General features: G+C 46.8%; 1 protein-coding gene across 2 annotated transcripts; it reads left to right on the top strand.

Moving 5' to 3' along the window:
- The first annotated feature begins 388 nt into the window (after positions 1-388).
- Positions 389-21852, top strand: LOC148887917 (uncharacterized). 2 transcript variants are annotated; one of them, XM_089014014.1, is made up of 8 exons: positions 389-599; positions 685-802; positions 2347-2440; positions 2519-2601; positions 6046-6206; positions 6311-6362; positions 13709-13790; positions 20842-21852. In XM_089014014.1, the coding sequence occupies exons 1-8, from the start codon at positions 415-417 to the stop codon at positions 21486-21488; spliced, it is 1422 nt and encodes a 473-aa protein (XP_088870140.1). In that variant the 5' UTR covers positions 389-414; the 3' UTR covers positions 21489-21852. The 2 variants fall into 2 exon arrangements, with proteins under 2 accessions (XP_088870140.1, XP_088870139.1); XM_089014013.1 differs by having other exon boundaries at positions 6308-6362.

Below are 21852 nucleotides of genomic sequence, written 5' to 3'. Positions count from 1 at the left end.
GGCGGAGTACGGGGTGGCAGTCGCCGGTCTGGAAGTCACGGGATTTGCAACGATTCAGCACTAAAGTCGCACGGGATTCGGGCCCAGCGGATAGCAGCTGGAGCAGAGTTGCAGCGAGTTGACCGGACCAGCTGGGGGAAGCGCGGACGTGCAAGTCGGATCGAAGCGGGAGTTCGGAGTGCAACAGCCGGAAGCTCAGCGGGGAATGTGTGTCAGGATATCCAGGCTACTGAAAGTAGGTTTGCAGTGAATCTCGAGCGTTGCATTTTGATGATTTTCATAAGTGTGCTTGACAGTCTGTCAGGTCAAAGGAGCAATTAGTTCTGGAAGTCACTCGGCAAGCGGTCATACGTCTGAATCGTAGGTTCTAAGCAGTCTGGTGTGGAGGAAATTATTCTGCCAAAGAATGAAGAGATGGAACATTCCCCTTATGAGATGAACATGGCCGATCAAGTGGAAATTCCAGTGAAATCACCCTGTATGGAGAACCCAGAGCCACATGTATGTGCACGTCCGGTGTCAGCTGCAGCAATGCTATCTTGGGTGTGTGAGCGTAACAAGGAGGGCTTTGGCAGTGAAGCGTCAGAAGACTCCGACAGGTATGAGAAGACCAAAATAGAACTGCACGCATCATATGTTTCAAATGACAAGTTATTGTTCATGATGGTTCTTTTCTGTTCTTAGTGACCGCTCCTCTACATCATCCTCGTTTTCATCTCCCATTGTGTTTGGAAATGCTGTTGATGACAAGGATTCAATCCAACCAGCTCCCTTCAAAACAAAAGACGAAATTTTACTTGAGGTGAGTCGTTTTTGTGTACTCGGTCTCTTTATGCAAGTTAAGTGCCATATTGGCCAACAATATCAAAGTCAAAGTCAGCTTTATTGTCAAATATGCTAATATGCATGCCATACAGCACAGATGAAATACATATACATATATATGCATATATATATACAGTAAAGTCTCGTTATATCTATATTCAAGGGAATCCGAAAAAATATCGATATAACCGGGACTATCGATATATCCGACCCTGTTTGCATGTAATTTTCTCCGTGCGTGCATAGAAATAGTATGGATATAACCGGGACTATCGATATATCCGATATCGATATAACGAGACTTTACTGTATATGTATGATATGATGACTCAGCTTACAATATAGAATCTGTTTAAAATACGCTGAGTAGAAATAATTTGAAGCCATTTTACACGATATGGACACAACTTGTCCGGAGAAGTCGGTTGTCCTTGAAATGTATAAAGAAGTTTTTTGAAGTCAATTCTAAGTTTAACTGGGAGCCAGTGGAACTGTCAGAGGTGATGTGGTTAAAGCAGGGGATTCTGGTGATTATCCGAGCTGTGGAATTCTGAACGAGTTGTAGTTTGTGGAGAAATTTGTGCGGGACACCAAGGAGAAGTGAATTGCAATAATTCATCCGATAGGTGTGGGAGAGTGTGGACAAGGATACCAGTGAGGGGTGAGAGAGGGACGGAGACGATTGATATTGCGTCGGTGAAAGTAAATGGATCGGGTTATGTTATTTACAGTACCTTGCAAAAGTATTCGGCCTCCATGAATCTTGCAACCTTTCGCCACATTTCAGGCTTCAAACATAAAGTCAAAGTCAGCTTTATGGTCAAATATGCTAATATGCATGACATACAGCACAGATGAAATTATTGTCCTCTCGGACCCAGCGTGCAAGGCACTTAGGACGTGGCTAAAAAAGACATACAATTGACAACAGACAATGCATGTAATTTCTGAATGTAAAGTGAAGTAGTGTTGTTTGTAAAGTGAGGTAGTGTCGTATATAAAGTGACATAATGTAGTAATGCAAAAACAAACAACAAAAAAGGGTTGAAGTGAGGTCTTGCAGAAAAAAAACCCAGAAAGAACAGAAAAATAGAGTTCAGGATAAAGATATGAAATTATTTTTTTTGGTCAAGAATCAACAACAAGTATGCAGTATTATCTCGCTAGCTTTCTATCAATTTGAGTAACTTCCGGGGTGAGTGAACGCTGGCGCGTGTGGCTGCCACAGCTCACTCGCAGAAAGAAACTGATCCTGTGACTGTAAAGTGACCTTGAGGGTGTTGAAAGGCGCTTGCAAATGAAATGTATTATTATTATTATTATTATTATTATTATTATTATTATGAAGTCAGCAAGATTTCCATACATTTTCACTGTATTTTTCCCATGTTGGGGATATATTGCAGTGCAGAAAGGATGTTAGATTTCCATTAATTTGCAAATGATGCATTGCCCAATGTGTTTTTCATACCTTGAAAAAAATGAAGTCATACACCATACCATGCAACGCAATTTGTGCAGGATTTGCCAATGTTGGAAGAGCTGACTGTGTCACTTCCACATGATGTTGAACTAAAGCCAGTAGGAACAGTATCTAGCATCATCCAACAGCTCTGTAAGAAAGCACACACACACACACACACACACACACCTTTTTTTCTGAATTAGGTCATGATATGTCCTCTCTCTGCAGTAATAATCCAGTCCCTGCAAGATTCACCCCCTTTAAATGATGACAGCATCATCTTTCAATCCGACCGCCAAGCTTTGGGAAAGGTTGGTTGATACCACAGCAAACACCTGTTGTAGTGTATTTGGATTCTTTAATTGTTCTGTCACTACTATCGCAGTCAGGATGACATTTGTCACCATAACTTTATGAAGTGCAATTTTACATTTGCAGGTTTTCTTCTGTTTTTCTTAATTTTAAGGATGGACCATCAAGAAATGTCTGTTTTTAATTTCATTGATTGACCTTTTCATCTATTTAATTTCACAAAATCTCAGGTCATCAACATTAGGAGTGTGTTTGGAAATTCAACGTGGCACGCGCACTATCTTGACAATATGTGTGTTTGGAGAGGCAATGCATGTCACTCATTTTCAAAGGCAGCCTAATCGGCAAATCCAATCAGCAGTTTGTCCTGGAACCGTTTCTATCACGTCTGCCTTGACTCATTGGCCGATCTCGTCTCCAGTTGCTGCACCTTGAGCGCACTTCTGTGCCCTGCGATTGGCTGGAAACCAGTTCAGGGTGTAACAATAATAATAATACATTTAATTTACAAGCGCCTTTTAAAGCACCCAAAGACAGCTTGGAACAGCTTCAACACCCACACCAACCTCGTGTGGATGAGCGGATCAGCATATTGATGGCAGGATTTAGCCTTGTATGTTCAAAAACAAAGTTAGCTGCCATGACTACTTCCATAATTCCAGTGGCAGGACATCCACCACGATTTGCTCTCCACAACTATTTAAAAGTTCAATGTATTCGAGTGTAACAAGTGCTTAGGAAGGTGGGAACCGTGGTGTATTTTGCGTAATGCAACACCTGCGACCAACAAGAAACCACTATATATTTTGACTCAGGATTTCACTGTGTAGTATTGCATGTCATCAGTTGCTAGCAACGCCAGAAAAAATCTGTATAAAATGAACTAATATGCCAATCTAGAAAAATAACTGAAAGATAATTAAACATCAGACTGTTCTTGATGCTCAAATTTATTGTTTGCCGTGATCCTTCGCCACTACGCGATTCACTTATTGCTGGATTTTTTTCCAACGCACTGGATTAGGAGCCTGAATGACTCTTCGGTTTTGTCATGCCTGTTGGTTCCTGCCGTGACACCGACCAATGAGAGCGCTGATTTTTCATGTGAGCTGATTGGCTGCAAATCTTTGAAGCCCCACTCAGCCCTTTGATAGTTATCGCGCTGTTGAATTTCTGGTGCACCGTGTTCTGTTTTTCTTTGTGCACAGAGAGAGAGCTTGTCCAAAAGTCGCCTCCTCATCAATACCAATTAATTGTCTCGTCATTAATACATCGGCTGTGTGGTGATAGGTGGAGGCTAACGGTGGCTACACTGTCAGAGCGTAAAATATTTGTTTTATAAAGGAAAAACAAAATTTTGCACACACATTAGCCGCACCTGTCTATTCATAAAGAAAGACGGTACACAGAAAAAGTTTTAATCGTATACCTTAACTTTTCTTTCAAAGCAGTGCCTTTTAGCGCGGAGTAACACAGCCGCAATAACAGGGCTGGTTAAAAAAAAACATGCTGGTAAAAGTGACTAAAACACGGCAGTAACATAGCACCAAGACGTTAGCACTCTCTAACAGGTCTGGGTACAAAAACATACCAAGTCACTGAGATACGAACAAACATTAGCATTCACTATCAGGGCTGGTTACAAAAACATAGCAAGTCACTGAGAGCCGTCCTCATCTTCCTCCTGTGCACTGAAACCGTGGAAGTGTCACGTTTCAATCGAGGCAGAGCGCAGCCGACTCGTCGGGACAAAATTGAATATCTCAATCCCGAAGCAATCGACAGAGACTGACAGATCCGTGCAGAGAGTTTTAATGAGAAACCCAAGGCGCTGGTCCCAAAAAGGCGAGTACTGCTTAATCCTCATTAGGGTCGCGGGGGGTGCTGGAGCCTATCTCAGCTTTCTTCGGGCACGAGGCGGGGGAGACCCTGAATTGGTTGCCAGCCAATCGCAGGGCACACAAAGACGTACAACAGTCACTCTCACACACACCTCGGGACAATTTGGAGACGTCAATCTGCCTGCCATGCATATTTTTGGAGTGTGGGAGGAAACCGGAGGACCCGGAGAAAACCCACCTGGGCCCGGGGAGAACATGCAAACTCCACACTGGGAGGCCGGACCGGGACGCGAACTGGCGACCTCTGCACTGCGAAGCCGGTGTGCTCACCACCCGACTACCGGACCGCCAGGATAAAAACAAGAAAATAAAGAACACCAAAAACGGCGAGTAGGAGGTTAAGGGGAACACCGACCCGTGTACGACGCCAATGGCAAAAAGAACTCGCACACGATGGCACAATCCCGATAGACGACATGATTTATGGGAAGTGTGTGTGTGTGTGTGGGGGGGGGGGGGCTCGGACCGGGTAATACACGAGCACCGAAGGTAGCGTCTGACCTGAGTACTGGTGGGTGACGAGGCAAAATCCAATAATCCGGCGGATACAAGCTGTCAGCATCCCGATGATCTAATGAGGGGATTGACAGCAGGTGGTGGAAGCGGGGAGGCGCGGCCCCGCCCCTAGCTGTCAATCCGGAAGTCTTCCTCCTGGGTGTCGGATTGGAATGGCGTCAGATATTCCTCGCCGCACACTCTCTTATTCTCTCATTTGTTGTGGATGTAAGTGTCACTTTCATCCTGCTGTAAAGTCAGTCTCGAGTTTGTGCTGGCATCTCCGTCACGCTGCAGACCGGCTTTTTGAAACCCTTTGGTGATGGATGATGTTTTTTTTACACTACTCTACGCTGTCAGGATCAACTGACTGACTTGTGCAAAAGTTGCTCTTTGCATACGGCCAGTTTTGGTCAATGATTTCTCGCCGCCGGTCGTCCAATTCAACTTGGAGGGCCACTTTAAATGCATGATTCACACACAAAGTTACATTAAACTTGCGTCTTCCTCTGCACATATATTCCCCTTGTCTCACTCTTACCTTGAGTATTTGAGCGCGCCTGGCGGCCGGATATTACGTTACACATAGTTTTCTCCCTCATTCCAAAACAACAAGCTGATTGAAAACTCTAAATTCTCTCTCGGTGTGAGTGTGAGTACAGAGCATTGTTCACTGACGACACACAACAAAGACAGCTCCCTCTGAGAGGTGGCATCATGGCTTGTGGAGGTTTGTCAAGATAAACTTCATTGAGAAGGTCAACACTCGCATTTGATTTCTTTTAGCAGTACGTTTTCTCAATATTCTCACAGATTCTTTATGTACCAGCATTGGGTGTCCGTATTCTGTCAGGGAACCCATTCATTACACTCATCACAACATGTGTGTCTGACAACAATGTATATATGTATAAGTGCATTTTCTTTGTGCTACATTCACTTAATATTATATCATACCCTTCTTTAAACCTAATGGACTGTGCTTTGTAATAAAAAATACGCAGTAACCAGGAAGTATATTTGAATTCCTTTTTCTATGTGTCTCAGGTTTTTGAAGTCTTCGGTCCTGTATCCAGACCTCTGTATATTTTGCGTTTTAACTCGTCTGATGATCTTTGTAGTAAAGCAATGACACTTGGACAAATTGTTTACTACGCTCCTAATATGAAAGAGTACACTGAATACGTCATCCTACAACAACTTCAACTGTGAGTACTTAGACACGTGCGCATATAGCGCATCGTGATTGTCCTGTTGATGCAATGGGTTATTTATTATTGTGTTGTCATTTTTATTATTTTTTTTTCAGCAGTTTAAAGGGCTCAGATGCATCCTGGAAAAATGATCAAGAGCCCCCAGTTGAGGTACATTTTGCTCATTGAACTTTTGCTTTGATTGTTAAAAATGCCAGTGTTGAAGCAAATTAACATTTGCTGATTTCAAAAATAGTTTTGTGGTAATCCACAGATATGTCTATCAGGGCAGCAATGTTAGATTGGTCTTTGAAAACTGTTTTTTTTTTTTCAATGTTTAAAACTGCTTCCAGCCCGACTCGCAATAACAATTTTGCTTTGGATTTAGTTTGTTGTTTTATATGTTAGGATGCCCATGCTATGTCCTTGAGGAAAAAAAAACAACTTAGAAATACATGCATTTGGGGGAGAAAATCGTAATATGTATTGAACCTTGTCATTCAGTTTACCTTTCAGTCTGTCAGCCATTTTACGAACCCCTTTAAGCTCACGAGGGTCATGGGGGGCTGAAGCCTTTCTTCGGGTACTAGGCGGAGGACACCCTGAGCCGCTTGCGAGCCAATGGCGGCGCACACAAACAAACAACCATTTGCACTCACACTCACACTCAAGCGGAGGGACAATTTGGAGTGTGCAATTAGCATGTTTTTGGAATATGGCAGGAAACTGGAAGGTCCGGAGATAACCAACGCACGCACAGGGAGATCATTGAATTGGATTGGAGTTACCTTTATTAGTCTTGGAGTGGATACATTTACATTTCATACCAGCTAAGTTATGAAAGTTAAACCGTGTAAGGAAGAGTGTCCATCGGGCCTGCCGAGAGTTGAGCCTCTTGGCAGACCGGATGGCAGCCAGGTTCTTGTGGTCGGTATATACAGAATCAGAATCAGAATACCTTTATTCGTCCCACAATGGGGAAATTTGCAGTGAAGGGGTGTTTGGCCCCCTCAAGCCAGTGTCCCCACTCTTGCAGCGCCAGGATGACCGCCAACAGTTCCCGGTTGCCTACATCGTAGTTGGCTTCTGCGGGGCTGAGCCCGCGGGAGAAGAAGGCGCATGGGTGAAGTTTCTGGTCGGTAGGGGAGCGCTGGGACAGGACGGCCCCCACTCCGGACTCGGAAGCGTCGACCTCGACCGTGAATGCAAGGTCCGGGTCGGGATGACGTAGGACTGGGGGGTTGGAAAAAGCTTGGCGGAGGCGGTTGAATCGGGTGTCCACCTGAAGGGGACCTTGGTGGATGTAAGGTAAGTGAGGGGGAGTGCCTTCTGACTATAACCGCGAACAAAGCGGCGGTAGAAATTGGCAAACCCCAGAAACCGTTGGAGCTGCTTGCGCGTCTTCCGGGTGGGCCACTGTACCACCGCTTTGGTTTTGGCGGGGTTCGCCCTGAGCTGCCCCTGCTCCACGACGAACCCCAGAAAAGACAGAGAGCGGACATGGAACTCGCACTTCTCTGCCTTCACGTAGAGCCGGTTTTGCAGGAGCCGCGCCAGGACCCGTCGGACGTGCTGCCGGTGTTGTTCTGGAGATTTAGAGATGGTTCGTCGAGCGGGGAACGCGAGGGTCGAATGAGTCCCGCCGCGAGGGAAGAGTATGTATGTTTGTGCTCAGGGCTTCTTGTTCCGGTTGAGAAATGTGGTAAAGTCTGGAGTCCGGTAACAGAGCCCCTGGCTGCAGTTCTATGGCGCAGTCATACGGTCGGTGGGGCGGCAGGGATTGTGCACTGTCCTTGCTGAACACCTCCTGCAGGTCGTGGTAGCAATGTGGCACGCCCTTGAGGCAGATCACCTCGCGCGGGCCACCGCGGGAGGGGTCTCGCCCTGCCGTCGCCGACCGCAGGCAGTTGGCGTAGCAGTAGGGGCTCCAGGCCTGTATGGTGGGGCCCTCCCAGGAAATGGACGAGTCATGGGTACTGAGCTAAGGAAGGCCCAGTACCAACGGCACGTTACGGGAGGGCATGACTAAGAATTGTCGGTGGTCATTATGGTTACCCGCTAACTTGAGTTTTAGCGGGGCCGTGACGTGGGTGACCTTGGCCAGAAGTTGGCCAACGAGGCCGAGAATCTCAGTGTGGGGCAGGAGATCGATGAGTTCGCAGCCCAAAGAGTCGGCCAGCTGGGGATCGATGAAGCACCCATCGGCCCCAGAGTCCACTAGCGCCCGCACAGTTTGGGAGCTGGAAGGGCCAATTACGTCGCCATCCAGCTCCAATCGCGTAACAGGTGTCGTGGAACTCGCCTCCAGAGGTCGCCGCGGTCACCTTTTTGACGGGGACTTACAGGAACTGGAGGTCTTTGGCCGGGGGCCTTGGGTGCGACGAGCCCCGGGGTTGGTGCGATCGTTTTCCCCTCCCATCTGCATGGGTTCGGGGGACCCCTCCAGGCGCCGCACTCACTTGCTGCCGCCGGGTGTGGTCGTCCTGGGCCGGCTTCCGGGTTCGTTAGACCGCTGGCTGCTCTGCTACCTCTGCCTCTCCTGAAGACGGTGATCCAGGCCGATGACAACGTCGATCATATCTTTGAGGGTGGTGCCAGCGTCGCGGGTGGGAACTCGTCCTTCAGAGCGGTGCGCAAACCGCGACGAAACACTCCCCTCAGCGCTCGGACGTTATAGCCACTGCCAGCGGCCTGGATGCGAAAGTCGACTGAGTATTCCGCGGCCGAGCGGAACCCTTGGACGCAGTCGAGGAGTCGCCCCTCTGCCTCGACTTCCGTCACTGGATGGTGGAAGACCTGGCGTAGCTCGGCCACGAAGTCCGGATACAAGGCACACAGCTCCGGCCGGGACTCCCGGATGGCCAACACCCAGGTCTCAGCCTGGCTCGTGAGCAGGCTGGTAATGAAGGCTACCTTAGCCTCATTGCTAACGTAGGCGTTTGGTTGTTGCTCGAACACGAGCGCGCACTGCATTAAAAACTGAGCGCAGCGCCCGGTTTCACCTGCGTAGCGTGAGGGGTGAGGTAGCTGCGGCTCGCGCCTACCCACGGGCGGGGAGGAAGGTGCCGGGAGGGTGGTGAGGCGTATCTCTACCTCTTTTAAACGTTGGGCCAACGTGGACGTAATATGGCGGACTTCCACGATAGCTTGGGCCAGCTGGCTCGAACGCTCTGCTTCTTGGGCAAGGGCGGCGATGAATCTGTCTCCACCGGCGGGATCCATAGGTGGTCGGAGTATTATGTCACATCCACTCGAGGCGTAGTGACAGACTTGAGGGACGACGGAAGGAGGTAAGGGTTGGATCCAAAATACACGGTGTGACTGAGTTCCAATAAAGTCTTTACTGAGACACGCACAAAAATAACAAAGAGGTGACAATGAGGGCGATATCTGAACAAACCTGGTGGTGTGGTAGTAGCGGGGAACTTCCTAGAATACTCCAACAACGCCCGTACGGAAGGTGTTGGCCTAACCCAACCCTCTCGGAAGAGCAGACCATAATATGGTGTATCTCCAGCCTGTGTACAAACCCTTGGCTGAAGAGGCTCTGCAGGACTGCTTTGATTCAACCAGATGGGAGCCCCTCACTATGATTCATGGGGAGGACATTGATTCACTCACAGACTACATAAACTTTTGTGAAAGAAACACCGTACCCACCAGGACTGTGGTGTTTTTCCAACAATAAACCGTGACATAAAAGCCCTCCTAAAGCAAAAGAAAAGGGCACTTTTTCAATTGGTTTGACAAGACGTCTGCCCCCCAGCCCACTGTTAACTCTGTTAACTCCACCTGTAGCTGCACCTGCAACCACTCTCACTGTGGACTTACCCTCCCTGTTCACCCCCCTTACGACCACCTTCCCGCAACAAACACCCTCCGTCGCCACTCTGCCTCCTGGTTCCTGCCTATCTGTCATAACCGCGCAGGTGAGGAACCAACTGAGTAGGATGGAAGTGAGGAAGGCAGCAGGTCCGGACAACATCAGTTCCCGACTCCTCCGGACCTGTTCCGACCAGCTGTGTGTCATTGTCCAGCACATGTTCAGCCTGAGCCTGAAGCTGGGCAGCGTTCCACAGCTGTGGAAAACATCATGCCTGGTCCCAGTGCCTAAGATCGCTCACCCAAAGGAGCTCAGACTGGTGGCGCCTGATGACGACGCTGGAGGGACTCGTCCTCGCCCACCTCCAACTGCTGGTGAGCTCATCACTGGACCCGCTACAGTTTGCCTCGTAGCCCAGCATCGGTGTGGAGGACTCCATCATCACCCTCCTCATTTACCTCCTCCACGTGGAGAATGCTCAGAGCACAGTGAGGATCACATTCTTCGATTTCTCCAGTTCCTTCAACAACATGCAGCCCAATCTACTGGGGGCCAAGCTGCGGCATGCCAGAGTGGACCACCACCTCACACTTTGGATTCCAGATTACCTCACAAACCGACCACAGTACGTGATGGCAAAGAACGGTGAGTCGGGCAGGTTTCTCTGCAGCACTGGAGTGCCGCAGGGGACAGTCCTGGCTCCATTCCTGTTCACCCTCTACACCTCTGACTTTAATTACAACACTCCAACCTGTCACCTTCAGAAGTTCTCTGATGACACAGCTATTGTCAGCCTAATTACTGATGCCTAAGTACAGGGGACTGACAAATGACTTTGGGAATTGGTGCCTGCAGATCAACTCCAGGAAAACCAAGGAGTTGGTTGTGGATTTCTGCAGGGAAAAGTCCCGACATACACTGTTGAATGTCCAGGGTACAGACATAGAGAGGATGACCTTCTACAAGTACCTGGGCGTTATTCTCAACAATAAACTGGACTGGACTACGAACACGGATGCTCTAATTAGAAAGGGACAGAGTTGCCTCATCCTACTCAGGAAACTGAGGTTCTTTGGGGGACAGGGGTCACTCCTGATGACTTTCTATGACTCTGTGGTTGCTTCAGTCATCCACCATGGAATTGTCCGCATGGTCAGGCAGCATCACCACCTGGGACAGAAAAAGACCGGTTCAGTCGGTTCAGTACTAGGCATCTTGCTGGACTCTCTGGAGGAGGTTGGCAACAGATGGACGCTAGCTAAACTAAAAACTATGATGGACAGCCCCTCTGTGTTTTCAGGCGAAACGAAGTACCCAACATGCACTGTGTGTCGCTTTCTCGGTCAGAGGAATTCTCTCAGCGATGTCACTACTAGCATCGGCATCAACTCGAAAACAAGACTTCATGAATATTCAGTGCGAGTTTTAAAACGTAAAATCTAGCTCCATGTGGTGGAATCTTTGTAAAATGCGGTCAGTACAAGTCAATTGAAGTGATTTTACAAATTATGGACGCAACTTGTCCAGAAGTGTCAGTTGTCCTTTAAAGGCTTTCTGATGAATGGGTTGGGTTGGTCCAGTGGTGAACCTTCTTTATTTACTTTCATTAAGTCTTCCCTTTATTGTCGATTTAGATGTAGGTATACCCACTTCCTGGAAAGTGTTCTTCTCTTCAGAAGATGTTGTAAATGAATTTTTCTTTCCTGTGGAGAGTATTCAACAATCATCTTTGCTGCTGTGAAATGTAAATTTCTTCACTGAGATCCAATCCATCGCTATCCAGCGTGGATGTCCAGGCTTTTTTTGAATTACCATCCTCACCAATGCATTCTTTTTTTCTTAGAATGTACCAAACTTGATTTGGCTTCTCCAAGCATTTCAGCTATCTTTCTCATGGATTTCTTTTTTTTTTAGTCTCATGATCTTCTGTTTCACCTCCATTGAGAGCTCCTTTGATCGCATGATGTGTGGTCACAACAAAAGCTTTAAAATCAAAATTATACATCTACAATAAACTACAGACCTTTTTGTTACTTAATTAATGACAGGTTAACAAAAAAGAGGTCTTTCTCCATCAATTACAGCCCTCTGAGTCAACTGTCCAATTATCTTTGGTCCCTTGAAAGAGAGGTATAGAGGGTGTAAAGCGCTATAAATCGCAAACGCCTAATCCAATTTGGATGTGCAAGTCTCAAATTGCAGCTGTAATTGTGTACTTTACCGCCATATGGTTTCATGCCAAAAAAGAGTGACAGATGCAGCGTTTACTTTAATGAAGAATGGTGATAGAGAAGTACAAAGAAGGTAATAAGGAATTGCATTGTCAAAGCGCATGAAAAAGACAACACACGACAACTGAATCTGTGGGAACCCTGAGCTTGTTTCTCTGCAACGAGACGATCCCATCTCGGGATAATGGGAGACAATGACACCCGAAGTGTCTTTCGTATGTCCAGTCTACTCCGTAGTTTTGTTTTGGTTGCTGTCACTGCAGGACACCCCGCTTCACACAAATAAGATGTCGGAAACTGCAACAAGGTTTTCAGTGCTGTTGTGGCGATCTCGGGGTATTCTGCCATCACTTTAATCCAGAACATCGGCAGAGTTGTTGTCTCAAATATACTTCTCAAATATAATCTGCCATCATTTGCGAACTCCAGCAGTTGTTCATCCTTTCTCACAGGCATGCTAGATTCACCTGGTTTGTTGGAAAATGTGTTGTGGATCCATTCGTTGGCAGTTCGTGGGTCTTTTGAGGCTGGGAAGTAGCGCTCAAACTCTTTTAAATGCAAAGAAAGGTGCTCGTGCATCAACTGGGGGAATTAAGGCTCGGGCTCAGTCTCTTCCAAAAACCCCGCCAATGTTTGAAGCATGTCAAATACACCGCTATTCACACGCCGTCCCCACACATCCAGTTTGGCTTTAAATGCAGCTACTTTATCAGCCAACTTGAAGACAGTTGTCATTTTCCCCTGAAGTGACAGATTGAGTTCATTTAGCAGGTTGAATATGTCGCACAAATAAGCTAGCTTTACGACCCATTCCTCGTCACGGAAATGCGCTGCAAGCGGTGACTTTTCATTTTTCCAAATAAAACATGGTTCGGACTCAGATAATAAATAAAACGGAAATTATGTAAATTATTTATTCTTTCTTCACGGCCCGGTACCAAATGACCCACGGGCCGGTATCGGTCCGCGGCCCGGGGGTTGAGGACCGTTGCATTAGAGGGACAACTCATGTTAGAGCCTTTGGAGAGAAAGTCAGACTGAGATGGTTTGGACATGTCCAGAGGAGAGAGAGTGACTATATTGGGAGAAAGGTGATGAGTCTTGAACTGCCAGGCAGGAGACCGAGAGGAAGACCAAAGAGGATGGAAGTTGTCAAAGAAGACATGAAGGTAGCTGGTGTGCAAGAGGATGCACAAAACCGGGTTAGATGGAGGACACTGATGTCGACCCCCGAAGGGAAAAGCTGAAAGGAAAAGAAGACCATATTCATTATATTACTTACTGTCTGTTTGAATGTTTTTATGAGAACAGAAAAAAACTTGTCACTGTCCAAACACTGTATTTTCAGGCCTAACTGTAAGTAAGGAGGTCCTCTTGTGATTACAATAATTCATGTCTCAAACATGCATGGGAAGTGATTTCTTTTTCCTTGTGGTCTGGTTAATGATTGTTTCATTCTGCAGGCTTTAGATTACAGTGATGATGAGAAGGAGCAGCAAGCCAAGAGGAGAGTGAAAAACACAACACAGCAGCACAAAAACACAGGTCAGATATAAGAATTTTAAATACAGTGAACCCCCAATGAAAAGCTTTCTTTAGCCCTCATCTGTACTTCTTTGAAGGTGTCGGACGTTTCGCTTCTTATCCAAGATGCTTCTTCAGCGAACTAAAGTCTTACTGGTAGTATTTTTTATATATATATATATATATATATATATATATATATATATATATATATATATATATATATATATATATATATATATATACAGTAAAGTCTCGTTATATCGATATTCTCGGGAGTCCGAAAAAATATCAGAATCAGAATCATCTTTATTGCCAAGTATGTAGAACACACAAGGAATTTGTTTCCGGTAGAACACGCTGCACTAGTATCGTTGTCAAAAAAACTGATAAGTGGCACTATACAGTTCCATTTTGGCTACTGTTGAAAGAGTTCAAAGAGTTAATGGCTTGGGGGAAGAAGCTGTTTAAATGTCTGCTGGATTTGGTGCGCATGGATCGGTAGCGCCTGCCTGAGGGGAGTAGCTAGAAAAGGTGGTGGGCAGGGTGCGGAGGGTCCAGTAGGATTTTCCGCGCCCGAGTTTGGATTCTTGCAGTGTGCAAGTCCTCGAGAGTGGGTAGGGCGGTGCCAATGATTTTTTCCGCCGTCCTAACTGTCCGTTGAAGTCGGATTTTGTCCATTTTTGTGGCGACCCCGAACCAAACGGTGATGGAAGAACACAGGATGGATTCGATGACAGCCGTGTAGAAATGTTGCAGCACCTCCTGTGGCAGGCCATGCTTCTTTAGCAGCCTCAGGAAGTACATTCTCTGTTGGGCCTTTTTCAGGATAGAGTTGGTGTTGACCTCCCACTTCATGTCCTGGGAGACTTGAAGGTCTCAACGGTTGACACCAGGCAGTTGGATAGTGTGAGGGGTAGCTGTGGTGATGGATGTTTCCTGAAGTCCACCATCATCTCAACTGTCTTGAGCGTGTTCAGCTCCAGGTTGTGACGGCTGCACCAGAGCTCCAGCTGCTCCACTTGTTGTCGGTACGCAGACTCGTCGCCGTCTTTGATGAGACCGATGACCGTGGTGTCGTCTGCGAACTTTATGAATTTGACAGCTGGGTGCGTTGAGGTGCAGTCGTTCGTGTAGAGAGAGAAGAGCAATGGAGAGAGGACGCATCCCTGCGGGGCTCCAGTGCTCGTGGTTCGTGTTGTGGATGATATATTTCCCAGTCTGACCTGTTGTGTCCGTCCTGTCAGGAAGCTGAGGGTCCACTGGCAGATCGTGGGGGACACACCAAGCTGGAGAAGTTTGGGGATGAGGAGTTCTGGGATGATGGTATTGAACGCAGAGCCGTAGTCCACAAACAGGATCCTTGCGTAGGTTCCTGTGTTGTCAAGGTGGTCGAGGATGTGATGCAGTCCAATGTTGACTGCATCCTCCACAGACCTGTTTGCCCGGTAGGCAAACTGAAGAGGATCTAGCAGAGGTCCGGTGATGTTCTTTAGGTGGTTCAGCACGAGGCGTTCAAAGGACTTCATGACCACAGACGTCAGAGCAACAGGTCTATAGTCGTTCAATCCCGAGGGTGCTGGTTTCTTTGGAACTGGGACGATAGACGACTGTTTGAAGCAGGATGGGACTTCACACTGCTCCAGGGATCTGTTGAAGATTTGTGTGAAGACCGGAGCCAGCTGGTCAGCGCAGACTCTCAGGCAGGAGGGGGACACTCTGTCAGGTCCTGCAGCTTTCTTGATCTTTTGCTGCTTGAAGAGCCGGCTAACGTCCAGTTCGTGGATCTGTAGGGCAGAGGGCGGAGATACGGTAGTTTCTGGTAATGGTGGGCAGACCGGGGAAATGGTGGTGTCCTTTTCAAATCGGCAAAAGTATGTATTTAACTCATCAGCCATACCATTGTTGTACACTGCTTGGGGGGAAGGTAAACGATAATTTGTTATTGCTTTCAGGCCATTCCACACCGATGCAGAGTCGTTAGCGGAGAACTGTTTGTTAAGCCTCTCCGCATAACTTTTCTTTGCGATGTTAATTTCCTTCGTCAGCCTGTTTCGGGCGAGTTTGTAAACTGCTCGATCGCCGCTTTTAAATGCGGATTCTTTCTCTTTCCTAAGCTGCCTGAGTTTGGGAGTGAACCATGGCTTGTTGTTGTTGAATGAGCGGAAGGACTTTGTTGGTACACACATGTCCTCACAGAAACTGATGTATGATGTTACAGTGTCTGTGTATTCATCCAATGTGCCCGTTGAAGTTTCAAAGACGCTCCAATCAGTGCAGTCTAAGCATTCTTGTAGCGATAACTTTGCTTCATCTGTCCATGTTTTAACTGTCTTGACTACCGGTTTTACACATTTGAGTTTCTGTTTGTATGTGGGAATTAAGTGGATTAAATAGTGGTCAGAAAGACCCAATGCTGCATGTGCAACAGACCGGTATGCGCCTTTGAGTGCTGTGTAACAATGATCTAGAATGTTTTCTCCTCTGGTGAAACAGTCAATATGCTGCTTATATTTGGGAAGTTCACGGTTTAAACGTGTTTGATTAAAATCGCCCAAAATGATCAGGGGTGATTCTGGATATTTTATTTCGAGATGGTTTACATGGTCCGCTAGCGTTTGTATACACGCGTTAGCATTAGCTTGTGGCGCGATGTACACGGCAACGAATATAAAGCAAGCGAACTCACGTGGCGAGTAGAATGGCTTGCAGTTGAGAGACAGCGATTCCAAACCAGGGCTGCAGTGTGCGTCGAGCATCGTGACATCGGTGCACCATTCTTCGTTGATGTAGAAGCATAGTCCACCGCCTTTGGATTTCCCCGATTGCTCCGTATCACGGTCGGCCCGAAGGAGACGGAATCCGGGTAGGTGTAGTGCGGAATCCGGGTGGCGGTCACTGAGCCAAGTCTCAGTGAAGCACAGCGCAGTTGGAGCCTTCTCTTTGATGTATTCATGGAGCTTGGATGTTTCATCCTGGACAGTGGCTCTCACACTCACTAGGGACCGGGGACTCCTTCCTTACGGCTTGTGTACAGTCTCAGGATGCTGGACTTGGGATGGAACCCTCCATGCATGGTGAGGAGTTTTCGGGTCTTAACATCCGTGGTCTGAATCTCTTCCTTTGGCCACCTTTTTATTACTGCAGGGTATCTGATCACTGGCAGGGCATAGCTGTTTATTGCCCGGGTCTTGTTCTTGCCATTGAGCTGGCTTCTGAGGACTTGCCTCACCCGCTGGTGGTATTTGGTCGTAGCCGCTTTACTTGTTGCTAGTTCGAGGTTGCCATTGGCCTGTGGTATACCAAGGTACTTGTAGCTGTTTTCAATGTCTGCTATTGTTCCTTCAGGGAGTGAGACTCCTTCAGTGTGGACTACCTTGCCCCTCTTAGTCACCATCCGACTACATTTCTCCAGCCCGAATGACATTCCGATATCACTGCTGTAGATCCTGGTTGTGTGGATCAGGGAGTCTATGTCCCTTTCGCTCTTAGCATACAGCTTGATGTCATCCATGTAGAGGAGGTGACTGATCGTAGCTCCATTTCTGAGGCGGTATCCATAGCCTGTCTTGGCGATTATCTGGCTGAGGGGGTTCAGTCCTATGCAGAACAGCAGTGGGGAGAGTGCATCACCTTGGTATATGCCACATTTGATGGACACTTGCGTTAGTGGCTTGCCATTGGCTTCAAGTGTGGTTTTCCACATCCCCATCGAGTTTGCAACGAAGGCTCTCAGGGTCCTGTTCACCTTATACAACTCCAAGCATTCAGTGATCCATGTGTGTGGCATCGAGTCATATACTTTCTTGTAATCAATCCAGGCTGTGCACAGGTTGGTATGTCGGGACTAGCAGTCTTGTGCGACTGTTCTGTCAACCAGCAGCGGATGTTTGGCACCTCTAGTATCTCTACTAATGCCTTTCTGTGCTTTGCTCATGTATTGATCCATGTGTCCACTTATCTTAGCCGCAATGATGCCTGACATGAGCTTCCATGTTGTGGAGAGACAGGTTATTGGCCGATAGTTGGAAGGAACTGCACCCTTTGAGGAATCCTTCATGATCAGGATTGTTCGCCCTTCGGTTAGCCATCTTGGGTGAGTTCCATCCTTCAGCAACTGGTTCATTTGTGATGCTAGGCGCTCGTGGAGAGCTGTGAGTTTCTTTAGCCAGTAGGTGTGGACCCTATCCGGGCCTGGTGCCGTCCCGTTTTTCATACCTGAGACTCTTTCTTGTATATCTGCCGCCGTGATGGTAACTGGGTTCTGTTCAGGGAGGTTGCTGTGCTCCTCTTTCAGAGTCACCAGCCATTGTGCACTGCTGTTATGTGCGACCTCCTTCTCCCATATGCCTTTCCAGTATCTTTCAGTTTCCAGCCTTGGAGGGTCTGCTCTGCTGTTAGAGCCCTGCCACTGAGCGTACACTTTCGCAGGTTGTGTTGCGAACAGCCTGTTTATTCTTCTGGCCTCATTCTCTTTCGTGTACCTCTTTAGGCGACTGGACAAGGCCTGGAGCCTTTGTTTGTCAGTTTTGAGTGCTTCAGGTATGGTTATCTGCATGTACCTCTTGGGTATTGGCCTTTTATTCACACCTCTCTGGGTCTCCGTCAATTGACTCACATCTTTCCGAGCCGCCTTGATCTTAGCCTCCAACCGTCTTTTCCATGGTGGGTAATGGTTGCTCTCACGGTTGCTCTTGTAGCCAAGCATCTTTAGGATCACTGATATCGTATATCACCTCATTGGTTTCCGTGATCGTTCTGGTCGGGATCGTTCTCAGTGCTGCATTCACATTTCCCATGAGACTTTCAGGTGGTACTTCACATAGCCGTTGTAATCGGTTTCTTAGTTGCCCAGTTTTCATTCTTGCCATGATCTGGACCGAGATATCCGATGTTGTTCCCGGGATCTGTTGCAACCACTCGTCGAGTTTGGGGGTCACTGCCCCGAGTGCTCCGACCGCCCCAGGCACGACTGTCACCTTAACCTTCCAGGCTCTCTCCAGCTCCTCTCTGAGCCCTTGGTGTGTATATATATATATATATATATATATATATATATACAGTAAAGTCTCGTTATATCGATATCGGCGGATATATCGATAGTCCCGGTTATATAAATATTTTTTCGGACTCCCTTGAATATCGATATAACGTTATATCGATACTCAAGGGAGTCCGAAAAAATATCGATATAACCGGGACTATCGATATATCCGATCCTGCGCCGAACTGCATTAAACAAAAGCCGCCAAAAGAGGGCAGCCAAGCGCCATATAAGAAACAGAGCTGGCCATTAGCTCCCTTTTTTGTTCCCCCAATGTTGCCTCAAAATGGCACATATAATTCTTTAATGATTGTAAACATGTATGCTTTAATCTTCAGAACTACAGTGTATCTGAAACATATTCATAACTGGATGTGTAACAAGAAAGCATATTATCCGAATCTGAAGCCATTGTTTGGATTCACAAGCGATGCAAGACGTCTTGGCGTGAAGTCATTTTTATTTGCATTTGAATAAAAGTGACATCGGCTGTCCTTTAATACACAGTATGGAATGTTAATAATTTTCAAAATCATCGCGCTTCAGCAGACAAAACAAGAAACATTGTTGCAAAAAACGATTGCATTCATATACAGTACAGTGGGCATGTACATAACACAACAGGGAAACTGCAACGCTTACATCTTACTGTATTATGTATACAATTTAAAAAAGTCATCAATCTTCTTCTGCTTCCCATTTTTACCTTTTAACACAAACACTTCAATCTCGTCTGCTACACACGAGCTAGCGTCTGAAAATGAAAATGGCTCTGCTACACGAGTGCTGGGCACGTAACCAAGTCACCTGACCAAGTTGACCAATGGCGCGACCGATGGCGTGTCACGTGACAAAGTCACACGGCCAAGTTGACCAATAGCGCGACCGATGGCGGCTCATGTGACCAAGTCGACCAATGGCGCGACCGATGGCGGCTCACGTAACAAGACACGTGACCAAGTTGACCAATGGCGCGACGGATATATCGATGTGAACAACAAAAATGGCCGGCGGGGGATGAAAAGGATCACCGTAATAACCGAATCATCGTAACAACCGGGTATGTACTAAACGGTACTAATTATACATAAAAAGACTAGAAATGTGCAAGGGAAACGAAAATAATATCGTAATAAGCGGTACTATCGATATAACGAGACTTTACTGTATATATATATATGATAGGTCCCTGCTCTCAGGTTGGGGGGAGCAGAGGACTAATCCCTGCAGCTCCACTAATAGCTTCTATTTTCCTGACTGACTACTGGCCTGATTGCCCAATTGGCCCTGGTATCACCTCATCATCCTATGTTGCCTAAACAGTCTATTGTACGAACGATCCAAAGTACAGATGACGACTGAAGAAATCTTTTCATCGATGGACCACTCCTGTACGACTGAGAGCTTACACAGACGGTGAACCCTCGTTTATCGCGGGAGATACGTTCCAAAAATAGCCCGCGATAGGTGAAATCCGCAAAGTACAATGTAGTCAGCTTTTTTTTTCATACAATGCAAACTGTACATACTGCAGAATGAAACAAAAAAATAAAACCTCTTTTTAATCGTTTAAAGAACGGTGTTGTAAAACAATATTTTTCTGCTGCGCCTATTCGTCCTGACTCCGCTGCGCTGTAGCGTCTTTTTGTACCTTTTTCTACTGAAGGAGTCTTTCTCCGAGAGAAGAACATTGTTTTCGCTAGTTGGCACTCTTTCTTTTTTGTCTCTCTTTTTTTTGAGAAGAGAGAACAGCTCACGGAACAGCTCATGGAGCTTATGAGCTGTCAAAGCAAGTGTGTTTGATTTTATTCTGCTTGGTTTGCAGTATTGTTTCTTTTACTTTGTTTGTTTGCACATTTGCATGCCATTAATACAAAATAAATAATAATAAAAACAAAAATCCGCAATGTACTGAAGCCGTGCTAAGTGAACCGCGAAGTAGCGAGGATCACTGTATCTTGTCATCTCGTTTGTAAGAATTGACATTCTTCTTGATGGCTTTCTTCTCGATGTTTTGTCTCATTGTAGAAAGTCTTAGGGTGAACAGTCTCCATCCTCACCGTGGAACGAGGCGTACGGGGGCTGCATTCACTCATCCCAACGTAAACATCAACCAACCACCTTTTTGTCACTGGAGTCAGCCACCCCTGCCACCCCTGCCACCCCTGCGAGATGTTCGCCAAGGATACCATGCTCCTCACTGCCTCGATACACCCCATCCTCCTCCCCCAATCTCCTTCCCACTATTCCCCCCGCCATCATTTTTTTGTCCATCCTTCGTATCTCCACCCTGGCAACCAAATTATGTCCCATTCTCACAACTCCATCCTCCTCCTCCTCCTCCTCCTCCTCCTCCTCCTCCTCCTCCTCCTCCTCCTCCTCCTCCTCCTCCTCCTCCTCCTCCTCCTCATCCTCATCCTCCTCCTCCTCCTCCTCATCCTCCTCCTCATCCTCCTCCTCCTCCTCCTCCTCCTCCTCCTCCTCCTCCTCCTCATCATCATCCTCATCCTCCTCATCCTCATCCTCCTCCTCCTTTTCCTCATCCTCCTCATCCTCATCCTCCTCCTCCTCCTCCTCCTCCTCCTCCTCCTCCTCACCACCACCACCACCACCACCTGCTCAACCATGAAACCATTCAGGATTTTTTTGGCTTGATGAATCAGCTGAAATCATGAAGCTAACATTTATTTGATCCTTTAAAGGACAACCGACGTCTCTGGACAAGTTGTGTCCATAATTTGTCAAATGGCTTCAAATGACTTCTACTGAGCGTATTTGACAAAGATTCCACCGCATATAGCTGCTATATTTTACATTTTAAGACTCGCTCTGAACATTCAGGAAGTCTTGTTTTTGAGTTGGTAACAAGTCCGTACGTGACGTCAGAAAAGGACCGCCTCCTCACCGTAAAAAAGACGCGTTGTAGCGTCTTTCCATCACGTCAATGTATTTTGCTGTCCTGTTTTTTTTTTTTTTTTTTTTTTTTTTTTTGAAACCGCGTGACATTTTCTTTCATGTGTTCAACTTTACAACAGAGAA

The sequence above is a fragment of the Hippocampus bargibanti genome, linkage group LG14 (genome assembly GCF_051943395.1).
Source record: "Hippocampus bargibanti isolate YZ-2025 linkage group LG14, ASM5194339v1, whole genome shotgun sequence".
Taxonomy (NCBI): Eukaryota; Metazoa; Chordata; class Actinopteri; order Syngnathiformes; family Syngnathidae; genus Hippocampus; species Hippocampus bargibanti.
The sequence above is the reverse complement of the archived record's forward strand: the minus strand, read 5'-3'. Positions and strand labels throughout refer to the sequence as shown.